Here is a 12,499-nt window from a genome sequence, read left to right as displayed (position 1 = left end):
CAATAGCACAGGATCTGTATTCTGGCTATGCCCTTGATTACCAGAAACTGAAGCTGCAAGGACATATTTGAAAAAGAGAAAAATATTGTCTTTGCCTTTAGGTGCTAAATATTATCCAGAAAAGGGGTTCTCTTAGTAATCTTTATGCTGGAATTTCTGAGCCAAATTATTTAATAAAGACCATAATTTTGCCTGAGATTTTACAAAGGAGAGATAGCCAAATAATGACAGAAAATGTAATACCAAGCATGGACTTATCTCTTCTGGAATCCCTCAACAATACATGCAGGGGAAAAGGCATCCACAGCAGGCTTTTTTGAGGAACCCCCCGAGGGGAATATTTTAACTCTCCACACCAGGGAAATTTAGGAATATATCTGGTGTGCCTCCTGAGTTTCCCTTAAGTTTATGCATGCTGTGGCAATGTGGTGCTGGAAATAAAACCAGAGTCAGCCACACGTAAGATAAGAACTTTAACCTCTACACCAGGGGTCTCAAACTCAATTTACCTGGGGGCCGCAGGAGGCAAAGTCGGGATGATCCTTGAGTGCAAAGACGGTAGTAAGCCTTGAACATTGGGGGGTGTGACCCAAACAACTAAAACAAAACAAAACAAAAAAAGATTCCTCTAGGGCAGGGCCACAAAATGTTGTATGGAGGGCCGGGAGTTTGAGACCCCTGCTCTACACTATCTCTCTGACCCCACACTTCCTATCTGAAGATCATTTTTTCTGAAATTAATAGTAGGTGAGCAGCAATTATTTTTAAATGTAAATTACTTTTACATGTAATTTAATAGTAATGCAAATTATTTTTCAACTTTTGTTCTCAGTAGGTGTCTACGATCTCTGTATTTTATATAATAAACATTTAAAAATTGAGAACACAAGGTCACAGAGGATTAGTATGGAGGTTAAAGGTACTTTCTTTGAAAGTGGAACCACATGCTCCACATTAGCATTGCAGTCCTGCATGCCTTGGAGTCATGCTGAATGCAGCACTGGAGTTCTAAGCGTTGTTTAGGTGACCCATGTCATCCCCAGTATTGCTAGATCTACCAAGAATATATCCCAAGGCTGAATTGGCCTAAAATTGCTGGGAGGAGTCCTAAGGCCACCTGAGCTCTGATTAAGAGCTGCTTCATTCCTTCTGGAAATAAGAAGATACAGTGTCATTAAAAAAAAAAAAAAAGAATGAAATTTAAAAACTAAAGATACGAGACAATAATCACTATGGAGACTCAGCAGGTCTGACTCAGCCTTCCATCATGCAATTTCAGAAGAATTTCTTTGCCACAATAAATAGATATTTTCAGTAAAATGTCACTGTTTGTTCTGTGATCGCACCCAGCTGTGCTCAGGGCTTATTCCTTGCACTGTGCTCAGGAATCTCCCCGGTAGTGCCAGGGATCAACTCAGGTCAACTGAATGCAAGGAAAGTTCTTAACCATAGTACTGTTAGCTCTAAAATGTCACATACTTATTAGACTAAATTTACTTGTTTCTATACCTATCGCCCATGTATTATTACTACCTTATTTTTATTATAATTTAATTAATTATTTATTTATTCTGTTTGTTTGGGCCACATCTTGTGATGCTCAGGGGTTACTCCTGGCTCTGGACTCAGTAATCACCCTGGCTTTGGGGGACCATATGGGATGCTGGGAATTGAACCAAGGTCCATCCAAGGTCAGCCATGTGCAAGGCAAATGCTCTACTGCTGTGCTATCACTCTGGCACACTATAACTTAATTACTTTTTAATAGGAACCACTCCTGGCAGATGCCCACCAAGAGCCAGGCATTCAACAAGGACATACTCAGTAGAGCAGAAAAAAAAACAATGCCAGGGATCAAATTCAGGGCCTTGTACAAGCTAGACTTGTTCTCCACCATTTGAGTTATCACTCCAGCTCTTCATGAATAATTTTTAATAAAGCATCAGAGAAAACTTACATGAGAAAATCTTATGAACTATATTAAGTTTAACTAAAGGTCTTGTTTATGGATAATAAGTTTTTCATAATTTTTATTGTGATTAAAGTGAATAGCAAATCTTTCACAGTAATATTTAAGGTACATAGTGACAATGAATCAGGGCCATTCCCACTATCATGGTTGTCCTCCCTCCACCCCTTTTTTCCAGCATGTGAACCACAACTCTCTCCTTTGCCCCCTCTGGAGTGCTAGTGTACTATTCCTCTCTGTGTATAGTTTGTCATAGATAGGGTATCAATTCTTTTGAATGACAGATTTTTATAAATAATTTCACTTCTTAAATATTTATTTCCTTTTCATCTTGCTTTTTAGAGGATGGATTTATTGACTTTTTAGTGTTTATTAGTGCTGTAAATTAAGTGGTATAAGGAAAATGGAGCAACAGTTATTTTATGTATTTATTTTTTTGGAGGGATCACACCGGTATTGCTCAGGTATTACTCCTGGCTCTACACTCAGAAATCACCCATGGCAGTCTCGAGGGACCATATGGGATTATGGGATTCAAACTGGGGTTTGTCCTATGTTGGCTGCATGCAAGGTACACGCTTTACCACTGTGCTATTGTCTGGCCCTCAAAAACAGAGCAAAAGTTAATAGTGTTTTAAGCTACATTATGAGAATGAAAATGGTGACAAAAATGTTGACAAAAATGAGCCACTAAACATCTTTATGGGAACAAAGCAATAAAGCCTCCTGTACAGGACATTATCTTGTTAATCCAAATTTCCTCCCCAAGGAGTTGTTAATACCTCTCTCTGTGGTGGAATATTATAAATACATGTCTTTTAAATTGTGAAAACAAAATATGTCTCACCATACTATTTCAAAATGTTTACTGAAAACCAGCATTTTCTTCCTAGTGCATTTTATACTCTGAAGTTTACAAATTTAGAGAGCATTGGCAAGAAAAATGAAATAAATACGATGTTCAAAAACAACTTATCTTTTTCCTTACATCCCTGCAGAACACCTTACGGGGAGCAACTGACATACAAGGTAGTTTACACAGCAGTAGATATAGACTAAGAATGAAGATATCTGAAGATTTATCTTTTTAGGAGCTGGACTGAAATATTTCTAATCGATAGCTCAGGGATCTCAGAACTTTTCTTTTTGTAAAATTCAGGGAGTGCCTTTATAAATCTTATCTCACATACACCCTTATCAACAAAAGAGAAATATTTATCTATACTAGGACAAAAATAAATTCCATAGTATAAAATACTTTATGGCATTGTAATTAAAATAATACTGCTATTAACATTTATGTTCGGTGTGTGCAAAATTTTGGCATCAATACCACCCCAATGCCAAAGACTCTTTGTCCTTGTGTCACTTCTAGTCTACCTAGAGTAAAATATATTACAACAAATGCTATATCTTAGCAAAATATGAAGCAAAATTAATATTCTGAATATGCTATATCAAATTGTAACATAGAATTTAAAATGGTAATATATTAGAAATATATCATATATTTATATATTATATATGTAGAAATATGTTAGAAATATATTTCTTTTTGTTTTTATGGGCCACACCTAGTGATGCTCAGGAGTTACTCCTGGCTATGCGCTCAGAAATTGCTCCTGGCTTGTGGGACCATATGGGACACCAGGGAATCGAACCATGGCCCATCCTAGGCTATCACCGGAAAGGCAGATACCTTATCGCTCCACACCACCTCTCCAAATCCTAGAAATAGTTTTAAATGGTAGAAATATTAGAGAGTGAGTTAACAAGCAAGAGAGAGAGAGAGAGAGAGAGAGAGTGAGAGAGAGAGAGAGAGAGAGAGAGAGAGAAAATAAAGCTGATAAGGCACTTGCCTTGCATACTTCTAACCCAAATACAATCAGAGACACCACATATAGTACTTGGAGCTCTACCAAAAGTGATCTTTCACCACAGAGCCAGGAGTAAGATCTGATCACTGCCATGTATGACTCAGCCACTTCTGCTTAAAATCAAAACAAGAAAGAATAACTACAACAATTATGATTAACATACTAGTTTATCAGCTAGTGAACAAACTTGTCAAAACTTTATTAGTAAGTTAATAGTCAGCGTAGGATTTATCTACAACTTGTACTAAGAATTCAAAGGAATCTTACTATAATATTACTACCACTTGAATATAATATAAATTATAGAATCTAGAAGTAAAAATAGGGACGAGGAAACAGCTTAGATAGTGGAGCACATGCTTTGCTGTAGAGGACCTGAGTTCAACTCTCAGTAGTGTGTGGTCTCTTGGAAGCTGCAGAATATGGCCATGAAGTAAAAAAGAACAAATTCTCAAAACTAGTAACATAAAAAGATGAAAATAATTGTGTCTTAGGGCTAGAGAGATAATTTGGGGATAATACATATGTGTGCATGTGGCAGACTCAGGTTTGATTACTGATTATCAAATGGCCTTTCATAATCACTACATATCACCATGAAGGCATACATGTATCACTGCATGTTCTAAGTAACATTATAGGATCTTTAAATGAAACAACAGACTGATTAGTCAAACATTGCATTGAAAGAGGCAGGAGTGGTGGCTCAGTGGTAGGGTATTTGCCTTGCACGTGCTAACCTAGGATGGACCACGGTTTGGCACCACCACCACCACTACCACCACCCATGTCCCATATGGTCCCTCAAGCCAGGAGCGATTTCTGAGCATATAGCCAAGCGTAACCCCTGAGTGTCTCTGGGTGTTTCCTAAAAACAAAACAAAAAAATTGCATTGAAAGACATATTAAATAGAAAATTTTACATGGATTTTAATTAGTTAAAATGTATAAATTAATAATTATAAATCAGTAACAAATACATACTGTATAAATTTTTTTTACATACAATAGGAAGATGCTAGAGAAAAAACTCAACCTAGACTTTAAGAGAATAAGTAAAACTCATAAAGCAAGTGTTTGCATCTCAATTTCACTTTAGGAGTATAGAGAACAAGAGGAATTTTGTGTGTTAGCTTGTGTGTGTGTGTGTGTGTGTGTGTGTGTGTGTGTGTATGGCAGGGGAGGCACATCTAACACACTCAAGGACTGTTCCTGGCATTCTGCTCAGGGGAGAAGACCTCTGGTGTTGCCTTGAGGACCACATGTGATGCCATGGATTCAAATTTGGGTCAACAATATGTTAGGCATGTATCTTAACCCTGAGCTATCACTCCAGATCCAAGAGAAATATTTTTAAGAAGGTTTATTTCTTGGGTAAGAACTGTCAAATCAATAGAGTAGGGAATTTATCTCAGATGACTATTGAAATGTGATTATATTATGTGGTTTGGGGAACATGGTGCTACAGAGTTTGAGTTTTACTGAGAAATTTAAGAAATCAAACTGTGATAGTAAAGTTGAGAGATAAACTTTAGGAAGCATTTTTAATTTTTGAATTTATTGGGGCAAAAGGTACTGAGCATTTGCCTCAAATCAGATATAGGGACAGGAGCATAGTGGTAGGGTGTTTGCTTTGTATGTGGCTGACCCGGTTCGAACCTGGGTTAGATCTTGGCATCCTAGGATCTATATCTAAATACAGAGCTAGGAGTAGCCCCTGAGCACCCCTGAATGTGGCCCAAAAAACAAAGATCAAATCAGATATAGGCCACTGTGAGAATAAGCTGAGATAGAGATTTCATGGATTTCCATTCTTGATCTACAGAAGTTCTTGATGTAGAGAAGTGAAGGAAACTCACAAGAAAGCTTTTAGTTAGGGTTCAGAGTCAAAGGAGGAGAACACACAATTGAAATAAGGTGGGAAAAAAAGCTTTATTTAATTTAGCCCAAATTATATTGAGCTAAATGTTGAAAGTCTTGACCTTTGAGTTGATTCGTTGTTGTCTATGGTGTTTCTAGGATATTTCATCATGTCCTTTTATGGCTAGATGTTTAGGGCTGTATACTGTGGTTTATAGGGCCTTGGGGTCTGCATCATTATTGTTGGTATACAATCTTAACACTTAAATGAAAACTTAGCCTTATTAGCCTTAAATGGAAACTTAACATTGGTTCAATAAAATAGAGTTCTTCTGCTCTAGACTTCACACCTTTGAGAATGATATTGACTGAGTGAATTTTTGACTTTATCATTTAGGAAATATTGGTAAATTTCTGATACACTTTGGTTGTCAACTGAGAATGGAGAAGGGTGTAGTGCTATAGATATCAACTGACTACATTATTGGAATGCTGAAAAACATCTGTAATGTATAGGACTACCTTGAACAAGGAACAGTTGTTTGAGCTGGCCGCGGTTCACAGTTATTCTTGGATGTGGAAAGGACTTTTTTACCTGAAAGAAAGAAGGGTGGGAGAAAAAGGACACCAAGACAAGGATGCTGATCAAGGTGTCAATTTTATTTCAAGCAAGCAGGGCTTTTTATAGGGAGTGAACAATAGTGGGAGATTTCATAACGGTGGTTACATGAACAACGCAATCTCTAGATGTATTCATAAAAATCACAATGCTCTGCCAGCATACCTCCTGCAAGCACATACCGTAGTTAAATATATCAAGCCTTCCTGTGTGGTCAAATTCTTGCAGGGCAGTCTGTGTCAACTCCTGCCCATTTGGCAGGTACACATCTTGAGTTCAGATTAAGGGCAATACTGAGACAAAATGTCTGTCCGAGGCAAAATGACTGTACTTATGCTAAGCTATATTTCAAAGGATCTGGCTACCAACAATTCCCCCTTTCTTATATAAGCAAAAGAAGAGCAATATGAAGTGACAAAAATTCTGGCGATGCGCCTGTCTTAGGCTATCTGGGGGGCTACCTTAAGTGGCACCTGAAAGGGGAAGGTGGGCTTCCACTGTTAGGGACCCAGACTAATCCAGTCTTCCACAACACCGCAGCCTAATCCACCACCATTTTGAAGTGGCAGCCATGCACTCCAGTTCCTCAAAATTCAATTGTACCTGAGAATGGGTAGCCAGTTGTTGATAATGTACAGCAATATGTTTTTTGGTAGCATTATCCACTTGACTTTTGACAAAATTTGTCAATATTTTAAATGCCCATGGGCCGAAGGAGATGAGGCAGAGAAAACCCAATACTGGACCCAAAATAGTGGGAAGGAGAGTGGTCAACCATGGAGAGGCAGAAAACCAATTACCAATTTTGATAAAAAGATTCACTTTGCGCTCTCTCTCTCTCTCTCTCCCTCTCTCTCCCCCCCTCTCTCTCTCTCTCTCCCTCTCTCTCCCCCTCTCTCTCTCTCTCTCTCTCCCTCCCCCCCCCTCTCTCTCTCTCTCTCTCTCTCTCTCTGTCTTTCTTCTAAGCTTAATTCCAATTGTTTAACACTGTCTCTAACCAGACCCAATTTATCTTTGAAGAAGCAACATTCTTCCTAAGTGCAACACAAACTCCTCCCTTTCTCATAAAAGCCAAATCAAGGCCCCTACGATTCTGCTGAACCATTTCAGCCAAGGAGCTCAAAATAGAAACATTGAAGATGTTGAGAAATTTAACTCTGGAGCCTCAAGGTAAGAAATGTATGATTCATGTTCTAAAAATTATTGATGAGAAAATTTCCATAAAGAAAAAGGAATTTCCAAGAATAGACATTCACATGTGTTATTTAGAGAGAATAAATTCTAGGTAAGACAATACATATCAGCTTCTTGGATGTTCTAATGCTAAATGTTACCAATGACAGCCCTAGCAAAATGAGGACAAAAGAGTAAATGTGCTTATTAAGAGAACAAGTCATACCTCCTTGCCCATGCTTCACCTAAAAAAAAAAGGAAAAACATAGAACAGTGAGACTCACTCCCAAAATATTCTCTCAGATCACCTCAATCTTCTCATTAATCTTTAATTCTCACAAATATTATCTAGATACAAGTTATGGTTATATTTTTTTTTTTTTGTTTTTTTGGGGCCACACCCGGCGTTGCTCAGGGGTTACTCCTGGCTGTCTGCTCAGAAATAGCTCCTGGCAGGCACGGGGGACCATATGAGACACCGGGATTCGAACCAACCACCTTTGGTCTTGGATCGGCTGTTTGCAAGGCAAACATCGCTGTGCTATCTCTCTGGGCCCTGGTTATATTTTATAAAGTTAATAATATTTTAATATGACTTAACCTTGCTATATCTCCAGCATGTGGAATTCTAAGTACCTACTCAAATCCCTAAATTTTGGTGCCTCTGACAAAATAATACAATAATAGAGAAACTATAAACACTTTATTTAATATGATTCTAAATTAATGCTTACTATCACTCTAAGTATTGTCATATATTTAATTATGAAATTGCAACTTACCAAGGTTGGGAGTTGGACTATTTTTATATACATTATTTAGTATAATTAATCAGGGTGATTATTTCTTAAGAAGCATCAAAAAAGAAAGTCATATTATATACATATATAAGACCATTCTCATTAATTACTATATTTTGCTAATATATTTTCTAAAGATCCCTTCATGTTCAATCATAATAGTTATGTTCAAAATCCCAGATAGCTAATTCCCTCCCTCCTCTTTTATTTTATTATGAAATTTTCATCCAATGTGGGTCATTAATTTAATGACAGGGGATTGGGGTGAGGCTGTTAAATATTTCCTCTAGGAAAGCTGAAATGTCATTTCCCTGGGTGCCCTGACAGTTTTTATGATGAAAAGATACTGCCACCATTTGAGAAAAATTCAGTGTCCTTCCAAGGCATACATATCTGTCTTGCTGGTCAATCATTTTACAAAGAGCACAAAGGGCCAAAGGTGCCAGTGGCAGAATATGGATAGGAAACCTTAGATGCTGATAAAATATTCTTTTATGTTCAAACCCAAGATCAAACATAATTCACTTAAAATTTAAAACCTTCTCTGTTTTGTAGGTGCAGAATTCTTATAATAATGACCATTGTAACTTTCTCTTCAGTGGGTTCTTAGCATCTTTTGTTACCTTACCTAGCATGTTCAATAAATTCTTTATTTCTGCATAAAATATTCAGGCTGTATTTAGTTAATTTAATTTTCAAAACCAAATACTCACAGCTAATGAACAATTTTAAATTTATTAATATCTAGACTTGGTTAAATTGCAAAACTGACACAAACATATTAAAATTTTTCCTTAACTTTGGAAAAATAATGGTCACAAAATGTATTTTCTTCCAGCAAAGTTGAAATTCTAATTGGATTTCTCTTTGCAGACTGTGAACAATTCTCAATGACTAGCAAACTGAGTTCTAATGAATTCATTAACCTGTTGTTTATAAAATCAATATGAGCAATAATGAACAACTACTATCCTTGGACTGTTTTTTCTTACAAAAGTGGTGGTGAGTGTTATTTAAATTTTACTGTAAAATTGTATTTTACATTGTCACATAAATATTATATTTAAAAATAAAAAGAGATGCTGTGTGGTAACCAGATTTCCCAGTTGAACAGTTTATGCCAAGATCACACCAAGTGTACCTCAGTTAAAGATCACCAATCTAGTTCCTTTCAATAAATGTTTCATACCAGAGATTCATTAAAAAAAAAGGCAGAAATCTTTCAACATAGCATAGTTTGGGTTTCAAAATTTGACCAGTCTAGTGTTCTCTTATTGGTATAAAATAATTGAGAAAGTTTTTGGTTACAAAAACTTCACATTTTACATTTATTATATGATGGAATATATGTAAAGAGTAAATAAAAGAAAAATGAAAGATTATTAAATGAAGAATCTGTTGTTCTCTGACATGGATTTTCTAATCACTATTATTCTATAGTGGAGAATGCTTTATACAGCAAACTGGTAGATGAGTGTATTGAGCAACATTTATACAAATGGTCATTTTTAAATGAATTTGGTGTTTGTTAAATATGATAGTATGAGTTGTTTTAACTTTTCTTTCTAGGGTGAAGATGAATGGGGCATTACGATGAAGTCAAACTATATATGTTTTACCTTTTGCAACTTTATTTAAATAACATGATTTCCAAAGTTGTTCATAATACAATTGTTTCAGGCATTCAATGTTACAACACCAGTCCCACCCATGTGATCTTTCCTCTATCAGTTTCCCCATTTTTCCATTGAGTCCCCATCATTGTCCCCATATCAGACACAAAATAATTCACTTTACGTGAGTTGCTGCAATACAAACTAAAATATAAAATTACTCTTTCATTACTAATTCCCTTTGTAACAAAGGTTGTTTCTTGGACGGATAGAATGGTATAATCATGCCAACTCTTTAACATTACACACATTAGCTGTGGTGTGAGTACTCTTGACTGCAGTGCTTATTATTTTAGTTGCACACACTGGCATTTCCCATCCTCTATCCAAGACTGCCTCCTTAATAGAAGCAAAATAATTTACTTGTATTGCTTGTTTTAATAAGGAATTAACAAAATTAGTTAAATAAAAATCAATTTGTGGAGAGGGTGACACCTCTGGAACACAGATACAGAGATCTGGCTTCTGGAGTGGGAGGCCAGAGGGAAAGAGTGTGTGGCCTGGAGGTAGAGACACTAGTATCAGACAACATAGATCTCAGGTTTACAAGTGTTATAAGAGACAGAAATATTATATTTTAATTTTCAATGGACATGTACACAAACAGTCCTAAACATATAAACACCTAATTTGGAACCAGCAAAATACTTAATGCAACTGCTAAAAGACTTGAAGGAAGACATTATGGCAACACAATAGTACTAGGAAACTTCAACATCACTCTGTCACCTCTTGATAGATAAACTAAAGTTCAGTAGGAAGATACAAGCTTTTTAAGGAAGAGATGGAAGAGAGAGTGGCTAAATAGAAGCCAAATATATATTTACACCAATGGACATGGGATATTCTCCAAGACTAACTCATAAACTGGGTCACAAAACATACATCCATAGGCCAATCATTTCAACAGTTTTTCTAACCATAATGCATTGAAAACAAATGTTAATCATAAATAGAAATGGAGAAACAACACAAACACATAGAAACTATACAGTTCATTACTAAATTGCCAGTGGGTCAGAGAGGAAATAAAAGAAGAAATTTAAAGATTCCTGGAAATCAAAGAAAAAGAGAATATGAGCTAGCAGAACTTGTGGGACACAGCAAAAGAAGTTGTTAAGAGGAAAATTTATAAAGATAGACAAGCATTCATCAGAAAGGAAGACAGGCCCCTCTTTAATAATCTGACAACACAATTTGAAAAATAGAATAATTGGCTAGCAAAAGGAACACAAAGGAAGGAAGAGGACAGTAGTAAAACTTACGGCAGAAATTAATGAGCTGCAATCTCAAATAATATACAAAGGATCAATAAACTCAAGATCTGATTTTTGAACAAATAAATTCGATTAATAAGTAAAAAATTAAGACACACAAATAAGCAAGAAAAACTCTAATAAATCAAATTAGAAATAAAAGGGAGTACATCACAACAGATAACACAAAATTCAGAGTCATTAGAGATTACTTTGATCTGGAAATGGATTAATTCTTGAACTTTTATACCCTTCTCTACCCATCTAAATCAAGATGAGCCAGTGTAATAGCACAGTGCATAGGGCATTTGTCTTGCATGTAGTCAATCTAGCTTTAATCCCTGTCATCCCATATGGTCCTTCCAGGAGTGGTCCCTGTACTCAATAAAAATGGTAGAACTTAGACCCCCAGCTAACAACATGTACGAAGGTTAAATCCAAATGTATGAAAGACCTCTATATCAGACTCGAAACCGTAAGATAATAGAACAACATGTAGGTAAAACACTCCAGGACATTGAGACTAAAGGCATCTTCAAAGAGGAAACTGCACTCTCCAAGCAAGTGAAAGCAGAGATTAACAGATGGGAATATATTAAACTGAGAAGCTTCTGCCGCTCAAAAGAAATAGTGCCCAGGATACAAGAGCCCCCACTGAGTGGGAGAAACTATTCACCCAATACCCATCAGATAAGGGGCTAATCTCCAAAATATACAAAGCACTGACAGAATTTTACAGGAAAAAAACATCTAATCCCATCAAAAAATGGGGAGAAGAAATGGAAAGACACTTTGACAAAGAAGAAATACAAATGGCCAAAAGACAAATGAAAAAAATGCTCCACATCACTAATCATCAGGGAGATGCAAATCAAAACAACTATGAGGTACCACATCACACCCCAGAGATTGGCACACATCACAAAGAATGAGAACAAGCAGAGTTGGTGGGGATGTGGAGAGAAAGGAACTCTTATCCACTGCTGGTGGGAATGCCGTCTAGTTAAACCTTTATGAAAAACAATATGAGATTCCTTTAAAAACTGGAAATCGAGCTTCCATATGACCCAGCTATACCACTCCTAGGAATATACTCTGGGAACACAAAAATACAATACAAAAATCTCTTCCTTACACCTACATTCATTGAAGCACTATTTACCAAAGCAAGACTCTGGAAATAGCCAACATACCCTTCAACAGAAACTGTGGTACATATACACAATGGAATATTATGCAACTGTCAGGAGAGATGAAGTCATGAAATTTTCC

At 36.4% G+C, this 12,499-nt stretch overlaps 1 protein-coding gene across 1 annotated transcript in view; it reads right to left on the bottom strand.

Annotated features, from left to right (window-relative positions):
* LOC126025873 (T-cell receptor-associated transmembrane adapter 1) overlaps positions 1-12,499 on the bottom strand; it is a 181,400-nt gene that overhangs the window by 9,366 nt on the left and 159,535 nt on the right. Inside the window, exons 8-10 of the mRNA XM_049785604.1 lie at positions 7,725-7,743; positions 6,508-6,594; positions 6,229-6,301 (exon numbers count right to left, since the gene is read on the bottom strand). Of these exons, the coding sequence (XP_049641561.1) occupies positions 6,229-6,301; positions 6,508-6,594; positions 7,725-7,743 (179 nt within the window). The remainder of the gene's footprint in view (positions 1-6,228; positions 6,302-6,507; positions 6,595-7,724; positions 7,744-12,499) is intronic.

The sequence above is a fragment of the Suncus etruscus genome, chromosome 13 (genome assembly GCF_024139225.1).
Source record: "Suncus etruscus isolate mSunEtr1 chromosome 13, mSunEtr1.pri.cur, whole genome shotgun sequence".
Lineage (NCBI taxonomy): Eukaryota > Metazoa > Chordata > Mammalia > Eulipotyphla > Soricidae > Suncus > Suncus etruscus.
The sequence above is the reverse complement of the archived record's forward strand: the minus strand, read 5'-3'. Positions and strand labels throughout refer to the sequence as shown.